Here is a 12,698-nt window from a genome sequence, read left to right as displayed (position 1 = left end):
CACCATTTTTTTTTCAATCTCCTGTTTGTCTAGAAGAAAAATGAGGGAAAAAATTGAGGAAGGAATAAAAGGAATACACAGAATGAAGGAGTACAAGGAATAAAGTGATATTCTGTACTCCTACAGATAAGGAAAAATATTCATTGAAAATATTAAAAGAAATGGGAGTGCTATTTATTATTAAAATGGCTAAAAACAGTGCCTTGGGTAGATCCAGATAAACCACTGTATGCTAAAATAAAAGGATAAATGATTTGCTTTCTTTGGTGGAAGGATTGAAAAGATTGATTTCTCTCCACAGGTGCATTTTTCCTTATGATTGTGTATATTGGATATAGTTGTATATCTGACAGCAGTGGTGTTTCCCAAATAATGTGAGAATAAGCTAAACCGTTGCAAATTACACATTAAGAAGCCACTCACCAGGCTTTTTTAATGAGTCATTTATCATATTTCTGCTAGATGGCAGTGTCTGCCCAGACTTTATCAAACTATTTTAGACACTGTTTCAAATACTGATTCTTCTACTGTGATTAGTATCTGTCAAATACTTTTCGGGACTAAAAATAAACAGTCTAATGGAAAAGATGCTCAATCATGAAGGGCTATGGGGGGCAAAGAAAAAAGAAAACACCCAAGTTATAAGAAGTCATAAGATATACACAGAAAGTATGTATTGTAGCCTCCAATGCTGATATATACCACTTATCTCTTAGCTTCAGATTTTCTTCTATCATTGGTCCTTATTATCGTAGGCAGAGGGCCTATGTACCCATTAAAACTCCTTAAGGGTGTAACTGGGACTTAAGCAATGGATAGACTTTGCATTGGCCTTTTCCACAAGGGTGCTTTTTACATCTAAATATTAGAAAGCTGCCCTACAATGAATTTCTCTATCCAATGCCCATAGAGTAAAAGTCTGAGGGTATTAGCTTATTCAAACATTATCTATGGTCCTATAAGCAGGCAGGATGGGCTTTATTCCCAACCAAAATCTTGAAGCATGTGCATAATCCTGGAACTAGGGGTGCTGCTGCACCCCCCTGGTGTGCAGTGGTTTCCATCATATCCAGGGTTTACAGTTTTGTTCAATGGCTTTCAGCACCCCCACTATAAAAATTGTTCAGGCACGATAGAGCGTGTATCGGTGTGTGTTGTGTTCCCCCCTGTGCCTAATCTGGAGGGACTATAAAGAATTCTTAAACCTTTAACATCTTTGTCTAAAAAACACCTTTGCATTTTACCTTTAAGAACAGATGGTTCATCAGCCTGTCAAAGGGCTGCACCTACTTTCCTTGGTTCTGGAGACAGACAGCATAACCCTGTTACAAAGATCAATGATTAGCTGGATTATACAGGGGAACCCCGCTATAACGCGGCCCGCGATACCGCGAATTCGGTTATAATGCGGGGCGAGTCTGGCCCCGGTGGCTGCAGCAGGCGCGGGGCATTTGGGATCCATGCCCCAGCAGCTGCAGCAGGAGCGACTCTCCCTGCAGCCCCGGCAGGCCCCTGGGGTTCTCAAGCAAAAAAAAAAAAAAAAAAGCCGCGATCACGATCGGCGGCGGCAATTGGGAAAAAAAGCCGCGATCGGCGACAGCAGTTCAGCGGCAGGTCCTTCACTCCCAGAGGGAGTAAGGGATCTGCCGCCCCCGAATTGCCGCAGGTGCCGCCCCCTCCCTTGCTTGTTAAGCTGGTGCCTGGAGCCGGCCCTGGGCGGGCGTGGCTGGCTGGGAGAGTGGGGCTGCTGCGCTCCGGCCAGCGTCTGGCTGGCGTTGCGGGGCTGCCGCCGTCCGGCTGGGAGAGCAGGGCTGGCCAGCGTCGCGGGACTGCGGAGCTGCTGCGGTCCGGCCAGGAGAGCGGGGCTGCTGCGCTCCAGCCGGCACTCTGCCCAGGGGAGCGGGGCCCCCAAAGACGGCCGCCGCCAGGGCGAATCGGCCTAAAGCCGGCCCTGCTGGCCGCCCCCCTTCTCTCTCTCCCCCCGCTCCCTCCCTCCCGTTAGCCAGGGCGCACACTCTGCTGCAAACTGAACCCAAGTACAGTGGAACCCCGCTATAACGCGACCCCGCATTTACCGTGATTGAATTTTTTGGACCCCAATGTTCACGTTATAGCGGGGTTCCACTGTACTAGCTTTTGTTTCTAGTTCTTTCACTTAAGACTGAAGTGGAGCCTAGCACGGTACAGAAAATGCAAAATGCTCTTCGACTTCATTGTATATTGTTTGCTTCTGTCAAACTATAAAACAATCATTCCTTTTCATTTGCCTACTGACTCCTACCCAGCAAATACAGTCACACTTCATGTCATGTTCTCTGTAGTATAAATATCTGCTTATGCAGTATAAGCTTTCTGCAGTCTCAGCAATCATCTTTGCTACTGTCTCTGCAGAGATCAGCAACAGCTGTGTCTTCAGTTTCGTTAGCCGCATAATGTAGGGTTTAGCATGCTATGTAAACCTGACGTTCAGTTACTAATTATGGGACTGATCCTGCAAGATGCGGAGTGCTTTGGCCCCAATCCTGCAACACATGGTGCTTGACTCTGAGAGGTCTGAATGATGCTTTTTGGAATTCACAGGATGTGATCATTTAAACAGCTGCAGTCATAAGGTGAAATTCTGCTCTCGGATCCATAAAGTAGATCTCAGCTCTACTCTGGTTCTCTTCTGACATGGCTGGACTCCTGTGGTTGTCAGTGGGACTTCTGGAGAGGAGATTAGAGGAGTGATGCTGATCTGAGGAAATAATTTTCCCTATGCATCCAACTTTGCCTTGTCCACACCGTTATATTTCTGTGGCGAGCTTTGTGAATGAAACCTTCGCCTCTTTGAAGAAGCTCCCAGTCTTCTCTAATAACATAGTAATATAGTGCTAACACTGGATTGACATTTGCTTCTGAATGGGAAAACGGCCTGGTGTACGCTGAGCCATGCACTGTGCATTATTTGCTGTAGAAATGTTTGACTGGGATTGCAATCACAACTTGGAGCCTCGTTAATACCTTTGAACAAACTGCTCCACTTAGACTCATTAGTAATACAGCCACAGAATTCATTCCGTGCCCTTCTAGCCTTCCCTGCCTGTAGTGGGGTGACTGCCCCATTCCAGTAAGGAGGGGTTAAAAGCAGCCTTGGAGAGGGCTGTGGCTGTGAAAGGCTAGGCTGATTGGGGAAGCAGCCACAGCTGGGGCCACGTCCCAATCAAGCCACAGCTGACCCTATAAAAGGGCTGTGAGCCAGGCGCTCAGGGCAGTCTCTCTCTAGCTGTCTGAGAGAGAAGGACCTGGCTGCCTGGGAGCTGAGAAGGGTACCTGAAGTGGAGCAGTGCTGGGGAAGGGCAGAGGGAGCTGGGGAGCTCCAGCCTAGTCAAACCCCAGGCTGCAGGCCTTGCTAAAAGGGCCAAAAAGGTAGTAGGGCTGCAGAGGGGTAGTCCAGAGACAGGCAAAAGCAGCAGGTCCTAGCCCCCCTGGCTGATGATGAGTGGTTTACAGACTGCAGTCTGCCCCAGTGAACAGGGGCTAGATGGGAACTGGGAGTAACCACTGAGGAGAGGTGGGGATAGAGGGTTGGGGGTTCCCCAGGGTGGGGAGAACAGACTGTGGGTTACTGCTGGGGGCAGAACCCTGATGTAAAGGGAACCGTGGTCCAGGAGGGACATGGGGGGCCAGCAGCAGGTGAGACACCAGCCTGCAGAAGGTGCTTCTCTGGGTTGGAAGAGCTACTTCCCCGGACTACCAGCAGAAGGTGCAGCGCCGGTGAGTCGTCACCCCGCTACAATGCCAAAGAAACTTCCGGCTCATTGAGGATCTTATAAATCGCTGTTATGTCTCAAATGTGGGGAAGAGAGGTAGAGAGAAACAGGCATCATTCACTGAGGGTGGCCTGGCCTTTATATTGCAATGTTTTGGAAAGTAGTGTCTTTGCTTGTTAAAGCATTGCTCAGGCACACGTCCACTGGGAAATTTCTTCAAGGTGAACAAGCCTTCACAGGTCACTGGGAGGCATCGACTTCAGTTTGTTTGGAGTTTGCAAGAGCATTCTAACTTGATAGGTTCCTTTTGAGGTGGCATCGCTTCTCTTGTTCTCTGATGAGAATCGTAGCACCGGGAACGCCTTTGGCTGTGGAAAAGGATCAAGTCCAGGATTTTTACAATGTCTCAAGACTTTTCCTACATGGCATGGTGGTGCCTAGAATGTAAATGAAGAATGATCATGGAGCAGGTATGTGTCTAGTGGTGTCCCATGGGCATCAATTCTGGGCCCTATGCTAGTTAGCATTTTTAACACAGATCTGGAAAAAACCGTAAAATCATCACTGATAAACAGAGCTGATGACAAAGCAGATGGGGGAGTGGTAAATAATGAGACGAATTGATACAGGTTACTGATACAGATTCTGGATTCTTTGATACACTGGGTGCAAGCAAACAATATCTCTTTTAATGTGGCTAAATGTAGACATCGGGGAACAAAGAATATAGGCCACACGTACAGGATGGGGGGACTCTATCCTGGGAAGCAGTGACTGAAAAAGATTTGGGAGGTGTGGTGGATAATCAGCTGAATATGAGCTCCCTGTACAACACCATGGCCAAAAGGGCTAAATGCAATCCTTGGTACATAAACAGGGGAGTATCAGCTAGAAATAGAGCCATTATTTTACAGCACTGGTGTGACTACTGCTGAAATACTGTGTCCAGTTCTGGTCTCCACAATTCAAGAAGGATGTTGATTGATTGGCGATGATTCAGATAAGAGCTCTGAGAATGGTGAAAGGATTAGAAAGCATGCCTTATGATGAGAGCCTCAAGGAGCTCAATCTATTTAGATTAACAAAGAAAAGATTAAAGGGTGACTTGATCACAGTTTATATGTAACTACATGGGGAATAAAACTTTGGTAATGGGTGCTTCAGTCTAGCAGAGGAAGGTGTAAAATGATCCAAGGGCTGGAAATTGACACTAGACAAATTCAGACAGGCAATAAGGTGTGAATTTTTAACAGTGAAGATAATTAATCATTAGACCTATTTACCAAGGGTTGTGGTGGATTCTCCATCACTGGCAATTTTTAAATCAAGACTGGATGTTTTTCTAAAAGATCTGCTCTGGGAATTTTGGGGCAGGAGTTCTCTGGCTTCTGTGACACAGCAGGTCAGACTAGATGATCACAGTAGTCCTTTCTGGCCTTGGAATTCAAGGAAACCTATGTTTTCCGATATAGACACCTGTCCTGTATGGAATGGACTGAGACAGCAACGTAGGAATTGCCAGACTGGATCAGACCCATGGTCCCTCTAGTCCAGTATCCTGTCTCTGGCAGGGGCCAATACCAGATGCTTCAGAGGAAGGCGTCAGAACTCCTCAATAGCAGATGTGGGATAATCTGCCCCCCGCTTCCCACATTAGGTGTCATTAACTAACTCTCTCTCTCTCTCTCTGCATTATATTTACTGTATGTGTGTGTGTGTATATCTATCTATATGTGTATATATAGATAGATATAATTTTTGGTAAGCTGATAATAAGCAGACTAATTAAGGAAGGGATACTGTTCATGGGGAGGAAATCTAACTTAAAAAAAAGCAATATTCTTCCACTTCTTGACATATAGCGTCTCTAACCACTGTCCTTTCCTCTCCACTCCTTATCAGGCCTTGGTCCTCTCTTGACTATGTTATATATACGTTCTCCGACTACCACCTCATCCCTTCCCTTCTCCACTGCCCTTTCTCCCACAGTCACTGTCCTTAATCATGTCTTCTCTGTGATTCCCTGCACTGGATTCCTATCCACTTCTGCATCAGGTTTCAGCTCCTTCCCATTCCCACCATCAAGGCTCTGGCCTACGTTCCCAGCCTTATCGCTTACCTCAGATCACTTTCTTCCCTCCACCAACACCTCCCATATGACCAGTACTCTTGTCTCCTCCCATTCTTGTCCCTGTGCCTCTTTGCACTAAGCCCTCATGCTCAACATGCTCTCCCAATGCTTCTCTGGTGACAAGCTCTGACCCTTCTGATTTTCAAACTCTCCTCCGGAATGTATTTCTCCCACAAAACCTGTGAAGAGGTGCACAAAGGAAGTGCTGTGTGCAGTATGGCCTACTGGATAGGGTCCTGCACTGGCCCTTAGAAGATGTGGGTTCAGTTCCCACTTGTCGCCTTGGGCAAGGAATTTCCTTCCTGGTGTCTCAGTTTCCCCATCTGTGAAATGGGGATAATGAGACTGACCTCCTTTGTAAAGTGCTTTGAGATCTAAAGACTGAAAATGCTATCTAAAAGCTAGGCGCTACATTTCTATTAACTAATTACATAGACAGAGCACTCCTGTAACAAAGCCAAGCAGTGATAACCTTCTCTCTGCTGGAGTGTAATGATTTGTTAACTACAAGAGAGGCTAACAACTGTGGCACACTTCTGCACCTCAGTTCCATGGTCACTGGTGTGTCTTCAGGTACAGTCTGGATTTAGCTGGTAGTCTTTCCATATGATGCTGTCTGCTTTACTTCATTTACACATTGATTAAATCATTTTTTGTCATTTTGGGGCTTCCTATCATTTTTTTTTTTAAATCTACTGGCCTTGATCAATTTTTTTAGGTCCCAGTCATGCTAAGAGATGTAATGCTGTAGACCCTGGGAAGGCTGAAGGCATTGCACCTGTGTATCTGTTTGCAATATTGGGGCTGCAGTTACACTTTTATAAAGAGGTTAATGTACAAAGAGGAGTTAATCCTGGACCAGCGTATCTGAAATGGAATGCATCATAATAAAGAAATATTTTACACTTGCCCAATCAATGTTTAACCTGTATTGTAAGCCTGGGAACCCATGTTGCACTTGCTGATGTGCCCCCATCATGATTAAAGCATGGGCCAGGACTGAAGTATCCAGTCGGTTTGGGCACATACAGTGCAGAGATGACCTCCAAAGAAAAATATACGGATCCTTCCAGGGCTGGAAGGAGACTTCTTCACATCCCACAAAATCCCACAAATCTCCTAGTCATATAAATGAAGGCTCTTCCAGGTACTCATGTCTCTTCCCAGTGAATCCCCTCCTAACTTTTTGCCGATAGCCACTTTACAAGTCTTTATAATTAGCTCTTTGTCAGGTAGTTCAGCCCTTTTCCAGGGCTGGTTTGAAATAGTAATGGGAAGTATCTGATTCATGGTTGCGGGCTGGTTATTCCAAGTGCTGTCAACTGCCCAGCACACTGCAAATAGATTGGCACCCACTGTGTTCAGAGATACATTTCCAGAAATTGAGCTCCTCTTCCATTTCAGTTCTAGCTTCCCAACTCTTTCTGAACTATATCCAAGTTATTTACAGGAAAGTCTGAATAACAGCTGATTGCAATTCTATTTTACAGTAACATGAACTATTTCACACTCAATATTCAAAATGTGGTGTGGAAATTTAACTGTGTGACTCCATTAAGTTAAATAGAAGACATGGCTAATTCATCATCCATCCATCCTTCTTAATGGTTATCCTATTTGGCCAGATTTTTCAATGGTCTTCATGAAAATAATACACAAAGTCCATGTGCATCCATTTATATATCATTATTATTTTATTTATTAGAGCTGGTTGAAAAACTTTTTTTTTTCCCAGCGAAAATTTAAATATTGAAAATTTTTGTCTGAAAGCCACATTATTTTGGTTTTCAGGTGTTCTGTTTTAATTTATTTATTCAAAAAAAAGAATTTTCTGTCAAAAGAGTTTTGATAAATTTTCCAGTCAGCCCTAGTCCCAGTGGAAATTTAGCTTATTATGGTGTAAAGTATCTCATTGTGTAGAACGCTTTTGAAGGTGGGGGAGGGATAATCTTTGGGGAAATTCCCTTTTCTCACTTTTTTCCCCCTCCCCGCCAAGGGCATGGCACCCACACTAGACCAGGGGTCCCCAACACGGTGCCCATGGGTGCCATGGCACCCGCCGGGGCATCCATGTGTGCCCGCTTACTGGCTGCCGGACAAGCAGCCGCCGAGAAGCGGCAACATCAAGAAGCGCTACCACAGAAATGCTGCTGAAATGCGGTCCTCGGCAGCTAGTCTTCCGGCGCCCGCCCCACGGAAAAGGTTGGGGACCACTGCACTAGACCTTCTGGCTGGCTCATGGTGTGCTTTCTTGAGAAAGCATCCCACAGACTTAATAGCGGTACATGAAGGGTCACTTTGTTCTTGTCATTTTTGTCCTCTCTTTAGATCTCACTTGTTCAGAGTCAAGAAAAACACTTTAACTCAGGATGCCTAATGTTTTAACTTTAGAGTTTATAGATTCAACTGTTTTAATCAGACCTGTTGCACCTAAATCCTAATCCAGTAGTTCCTGGCTTTTAATGTACTTAAGTAAAGTTTCCTGGCTATTAGTTGACTGAATATGAGTAAGTTCCATTTTCCCTGTTCCTCAACACCAACAAGTTTAGGTTTAAGTAGGGGCCCTATCCTACAACCCCTTACTCACATAGGTATTCCTTATGCAAGGGCATTAAGGGCTGGTCTCTAAGGGGCAGCCAGGAAAATTGAACTAAATCCAAATGAACTAAAGGTGTGAATTTGAAGTGGATTAGTTAAACGACATTAAACACCTGTGTGAACATTGTCATTGAGAATTAAGGCCACTTTAATTCTGATTAACAGTGTCCACACAGGGATATAATGAAGTTTAACTAACTAATTTTCCTGGATGTCCCTATGTAGACAAATCCTAAAGTGTGAACGGTCCCATTGGTTTCATGTACGTAATATCGAAGTCAACAGGGCTACTTGTGTGGGTAAGGTCCATTCATACGCGTTAAAGTTGGCAAGATTAGGCCCTGGAGGTCAGTGGCGTAGCCAGGTGGAGGGAACAGGGAGAGCGATCAGAAAAAAAGGTGCCACCTGCTGCGGTGCTTGTACTCACCCGGGTCTTCAGCAGCACCTCGGTGGCGGGACCTTCACTTGCTCCGCGGGGCTTCGGGGGTATTTCGGCAGTGGGTCCCTCAGTGCCGCCAAAGACATGCGGAGCTAGTGAAGGGCCCGCCACTGAAGACCCGGAGTTACTCCCATCAGTAAAAGCACCACCCGGTGAGTAAAAGCGCCGCAGCGGGTGGCTCCTTTTTAACTCACTCACAAAAAAAGGCAGCACCCGCTGCGGCGCTTTTACTCACCCGGCAGCGCTTTTACTGACAGGGCGGCACTCCGGGTCTTCGGTGGCAGGCCCTTCACTAGCTCTGGCTGTCTTCAGCGGCACTAAAGGACCCACTGGCGAAATGCTGCCGAAGCCCCTCGGAGCAAGCGAAGGTCCCGCCGCCAAAGACCGCGCCACACTGGGTGGTGAGTTTTTTTTGTGAGTGAGTTAAAAAGGTGCCACTTTTGGGGAATGTGCTCAGGGGGAGCAGCCGCGCCCCCTGCTCCCCCCCCAGCTACACCACTGCTAGAGGTCCAACTTCCCTCGGGATAGATATACTATGTGTCTTAGTCCGTACTTAGAGGGCCAGATTCTCAGCATAGCTGTGTTGAACTCAATAGAGCTACTCTTATTTACATGAGTTGGCATTCTGGATCACAGTCACTTTCCCTAGCATTCAAGGACCACAGTATGAACCCCTTTACTCATATTGTGATAGCATATGCTGCTATGTATCATACGAGAGGCAGTGTTGCTTAGTGGATAGCACATAGGGTTGAGACTGAGGAGACTTAAGTTCTGTTTCCAGCAGGTGACCTGGGCAGATCTCTTGGCCTCAGTTTCCCCATCTGTAAAATGGGAATAGTGATACTGACTTTCCTTTGAGATCTACTGATTAAAACACTATATAAGAACTAGGTATTGTTGTTATTATATTGTGACATGTGTGAGTATCAGCCCACTGACATAAGTAAGTAGTTCATACTATAGCCCTAACTCCATGCCATACCCAGAATTTCATATTAATTCATGTTTTTAAAATATTACGTCTTTGGAAAAACCCCACCTTTTCAAATGCAATTATCTTTAACTATCATTATTGCCAGTAACATAAAATCCCTTTTACAGATGCTTCTTTCAAAAGGAACAATAAGAACACAAAGTAATTTCACCTGAAATAAATGCATGATTTGTACTTAGTCAGTAACCTTCCCCATTTGTCTCTAAAAGAAAAAAAAAAAAACAGTGGGGAAATTCCTATGCTCTAGTTGTACTGTGCCTTTAAGGTTTGGGGGAATGATGTCACAGTGGGCTTTGGAGGCACTTTGAGACAGGCTGTATGAGAGGTTAGAGTCAGAGTTGTTGCAGTTTTAATACTGCTGAAACATGTGAAAGACACAAACTCTTACTACAATCCCTTTGGGACACCCGGGGGTGTTGGAGTCACTTTTCTACGTCACAGAGTCAAAGAGACACATTCAAGCAGTCCTCAACAGCACATGCTGAAGAAATTGAATGAGAACTGCAAACTTGCAAGAAACTATTTGAATAGGAGTTGTCCCGCAGTTTTAAAACATGGGCAGCCTTCAGTTAGAAGATTTTGTAGCTGGTTGGATAGGAGGTAAGTAACACTGGTGGGATATTTTGGGACAGTAACAGCAGAGTTATATAAAAATAGGTAAGTGTATGTCCATTTTTAAAAAAGAAGTCTGTTGATGGATGCATTTATCAAGTTGTCCGCATTCATTCATGTTTGTGTTTGTATGTGTCGTTTGCCACATTTGTACAAAGAGGATAGTTTCAATTAAGCAGTAATAGAACATCGCACAGTTTTATCTGTCTGTTCTAAGACTACCAATATGCAATGAGATGTGGGATGTGACATTATGGTGTCATCTTTACATTACACATTCCTGAGGTAAGTGCATGACCTGCAAGGCTGAATGTCTCGAGCTGAGAAATATGTAAAATGATATTGTAACCCAACACATAAGATTATGGTTTTCTAAAGGCATTCTAGTGTTTGCCTATTGAGTTCAGGTCCCTGTGCATACAGCCTCCTATTTAAACAGCTGGGAATCCTCACTAGCCAATCAGATAGCTCCATTAATCCACACCCTTTTATGAAAGGCTTAGATCTGGTTCTGAGTGGATAGTCCTGATAATCTTATAGCCTTATCAGGACTAACTGTCACTATCAGACTAGAATTATCGATCGGGCAGTTTTCTGAAAGAATTGATTTTGGCCTTCTGTAAAATAGGTGCCATCTCAATTAGAAAGTGTAGGAAGAAGGTCCTGCAGATGTAGCTTGCACTTCTAGAGAGCTCCTTTTATCTAGAAAGATCTCAAAGTGCACCACTACAATGCAGCTCTCACTGGGTTGGAAGACAGCTGGCAGGTGGACAACACAACAGGGTAGAGAAGGAAATTTTGGCTAAGAGCAGGTGGCTACTGTTACAAAAAGTGCTACTGTCGTGGATTTTTAATGTCCACACAGGGCACCTGAGGCTTTTGTATTGGCACCACACAAGGGTGTCAGACCACTAAATAGTTCAGGTCAACGTCCTCATTTATTCAGGAAAAACTGGAATCTTTGCCAAATTACCATGAGAAAGGGTGAGGCTTGATTTCCAAAACCTGAGGAGACTGGATTGTCTGTCGTGATGTATTTTGGCTAATTTGTCCATGTCTATTACTGTAAACGCATGCATAAATGGGGCAGGAAAACTGGGTGAGCAAATAGCCAGTTAGGGATAAAATTTGCCAGTTGCATGTACAGTTTTCATGCACAATTGTACTAAATACTCCCATAAATCGAGTACATGAATGCATGTGATCCTGAGCTAAGCTTCTGGAGCAGTTTTTAAATGATTCTTATTCTCTACCCCCACTTTGCTTCTCTCCTCCCCCTTCTTGTTGTTCTCCCTTTGATGGGCCATAATGGAAATGTTTCTCATGGGCATTGCAGGGCCCCGGCTGACTTCCCACAACTCAGTAACGTGGCACTAGTCCAATGATCAACAGAGCTGTCAGTTAACGATGAAGCCATTTGTCAGGAACCAGGGCTTGTAGCAGAGCTAGGCTCTAGGCAGCCTCATCAGTACCGCTGGCCTGCCGCAGGCTGCCTGATTGGCCAGCCACCATTGGCCATGCTAACCAATTGGTTGCTGGAGCAAGCAAGCCTGCTCTTACGCCAGCAGCAGCTCGCTGGCTGCTCAGTGCTCATGGCCACCACTGTGCCTGCTGCTGGGTTACTTTGTTCTTGCTACTCCAGCCTAGCCTTTGTCCTGCCCCCCCTTTGGACTGCTTGCTCCCCTCCTTGCTCCAGTTTCTGACCCTCAGCTTCACCCATGGCTTTGGCTTCTGACTACTGACCCTGGCTATCCAGCTCCTAGCGTCCGGTTTGACCCATGCCTCTGGTTTCTGACTACGGCTTGATCCTCGGCTCTGGTTTCCAATACCTGCCCTCTGGTTTGATCCATGGCTCTGCCTTCTGATTACCTACTCTGACTTGCCCCTCAGCTCCAGCATCTAGTGCTTGACCTTCAGCTTGACTCTTGGCTCCACCTTCCAACTACTGACTCCAGTTCTGACCTAATTGTTAGTTCCTGACATCTGCTCCAGCCATGAAGTCTGACGCCCGCTCTGATCACTAGGCTAGACTGCCCTTGTCCCGGTCAGCTGACACTATTGAATGACAGAGATTTTCACACGCAGCCTCAAACACACACGCACAAAACCTGGTTAAGAGAAAATAGGTTTTGAATGGGGAACAGTGCAGAGGTTGAGTATAAAAATCTG

At 45.4% G+C, this 12,698-nt stretch overlaps 1 protein-coding gene across 9 annotated transcripts in view; it reads left to right on the top strand.

Moving 5' to 3' along the window:
• The window catches only part of SLC25A48 (solute carrier family 25 member 48), a 124,276-nt gene that overhangs the window by 65,970 nt on the left and 45,608 nt on the right, over window positions 1–12,698 (top strand). For 7 of the 9 annotated variants that reach the window (XR_008445982.1, XR_008445976.1, XR_008445977.1 and 4 more), the window contains exon 1: window positions 10,255–10,517. The exons of the other annotated variants lie outside the window; for them this stretch is intronic. Coding sequence is in view for 2 of the 7 variants with exons in the window: in XM_054038374.1 (XP_053894349.1) it covers window positions 10,472–10,517 (46 nt within the window). In the remaining 5 variants the exon portion in view is untranslated. Of the gene's footprint in view, window positions 1–10,254; window positions 10,518–12,698 lie in introns of those variants that run through there. 9 annotated transcript variants of the gene reach the window in all.

The sequence above is a fragment of the Malaclemys terrapin genome, chromosome 8 (assembly GCF_027887155.1).
Source record: "Malaclemys terrapin pileata isolate rMalTer1 chromosome 8, rMalTer1.hap1, whole genome shotgun sequence".
Lineage (NCBI taxonomy): Eukaryota > Metazoa > Chordata > Testudines > Emydidae > Malaclemys > Malaclemys terrapin.
Note: the sequence above shows the minus strand (reverse complement) of the source record. Positions and strands in the feature narration are given on the sequence as shown.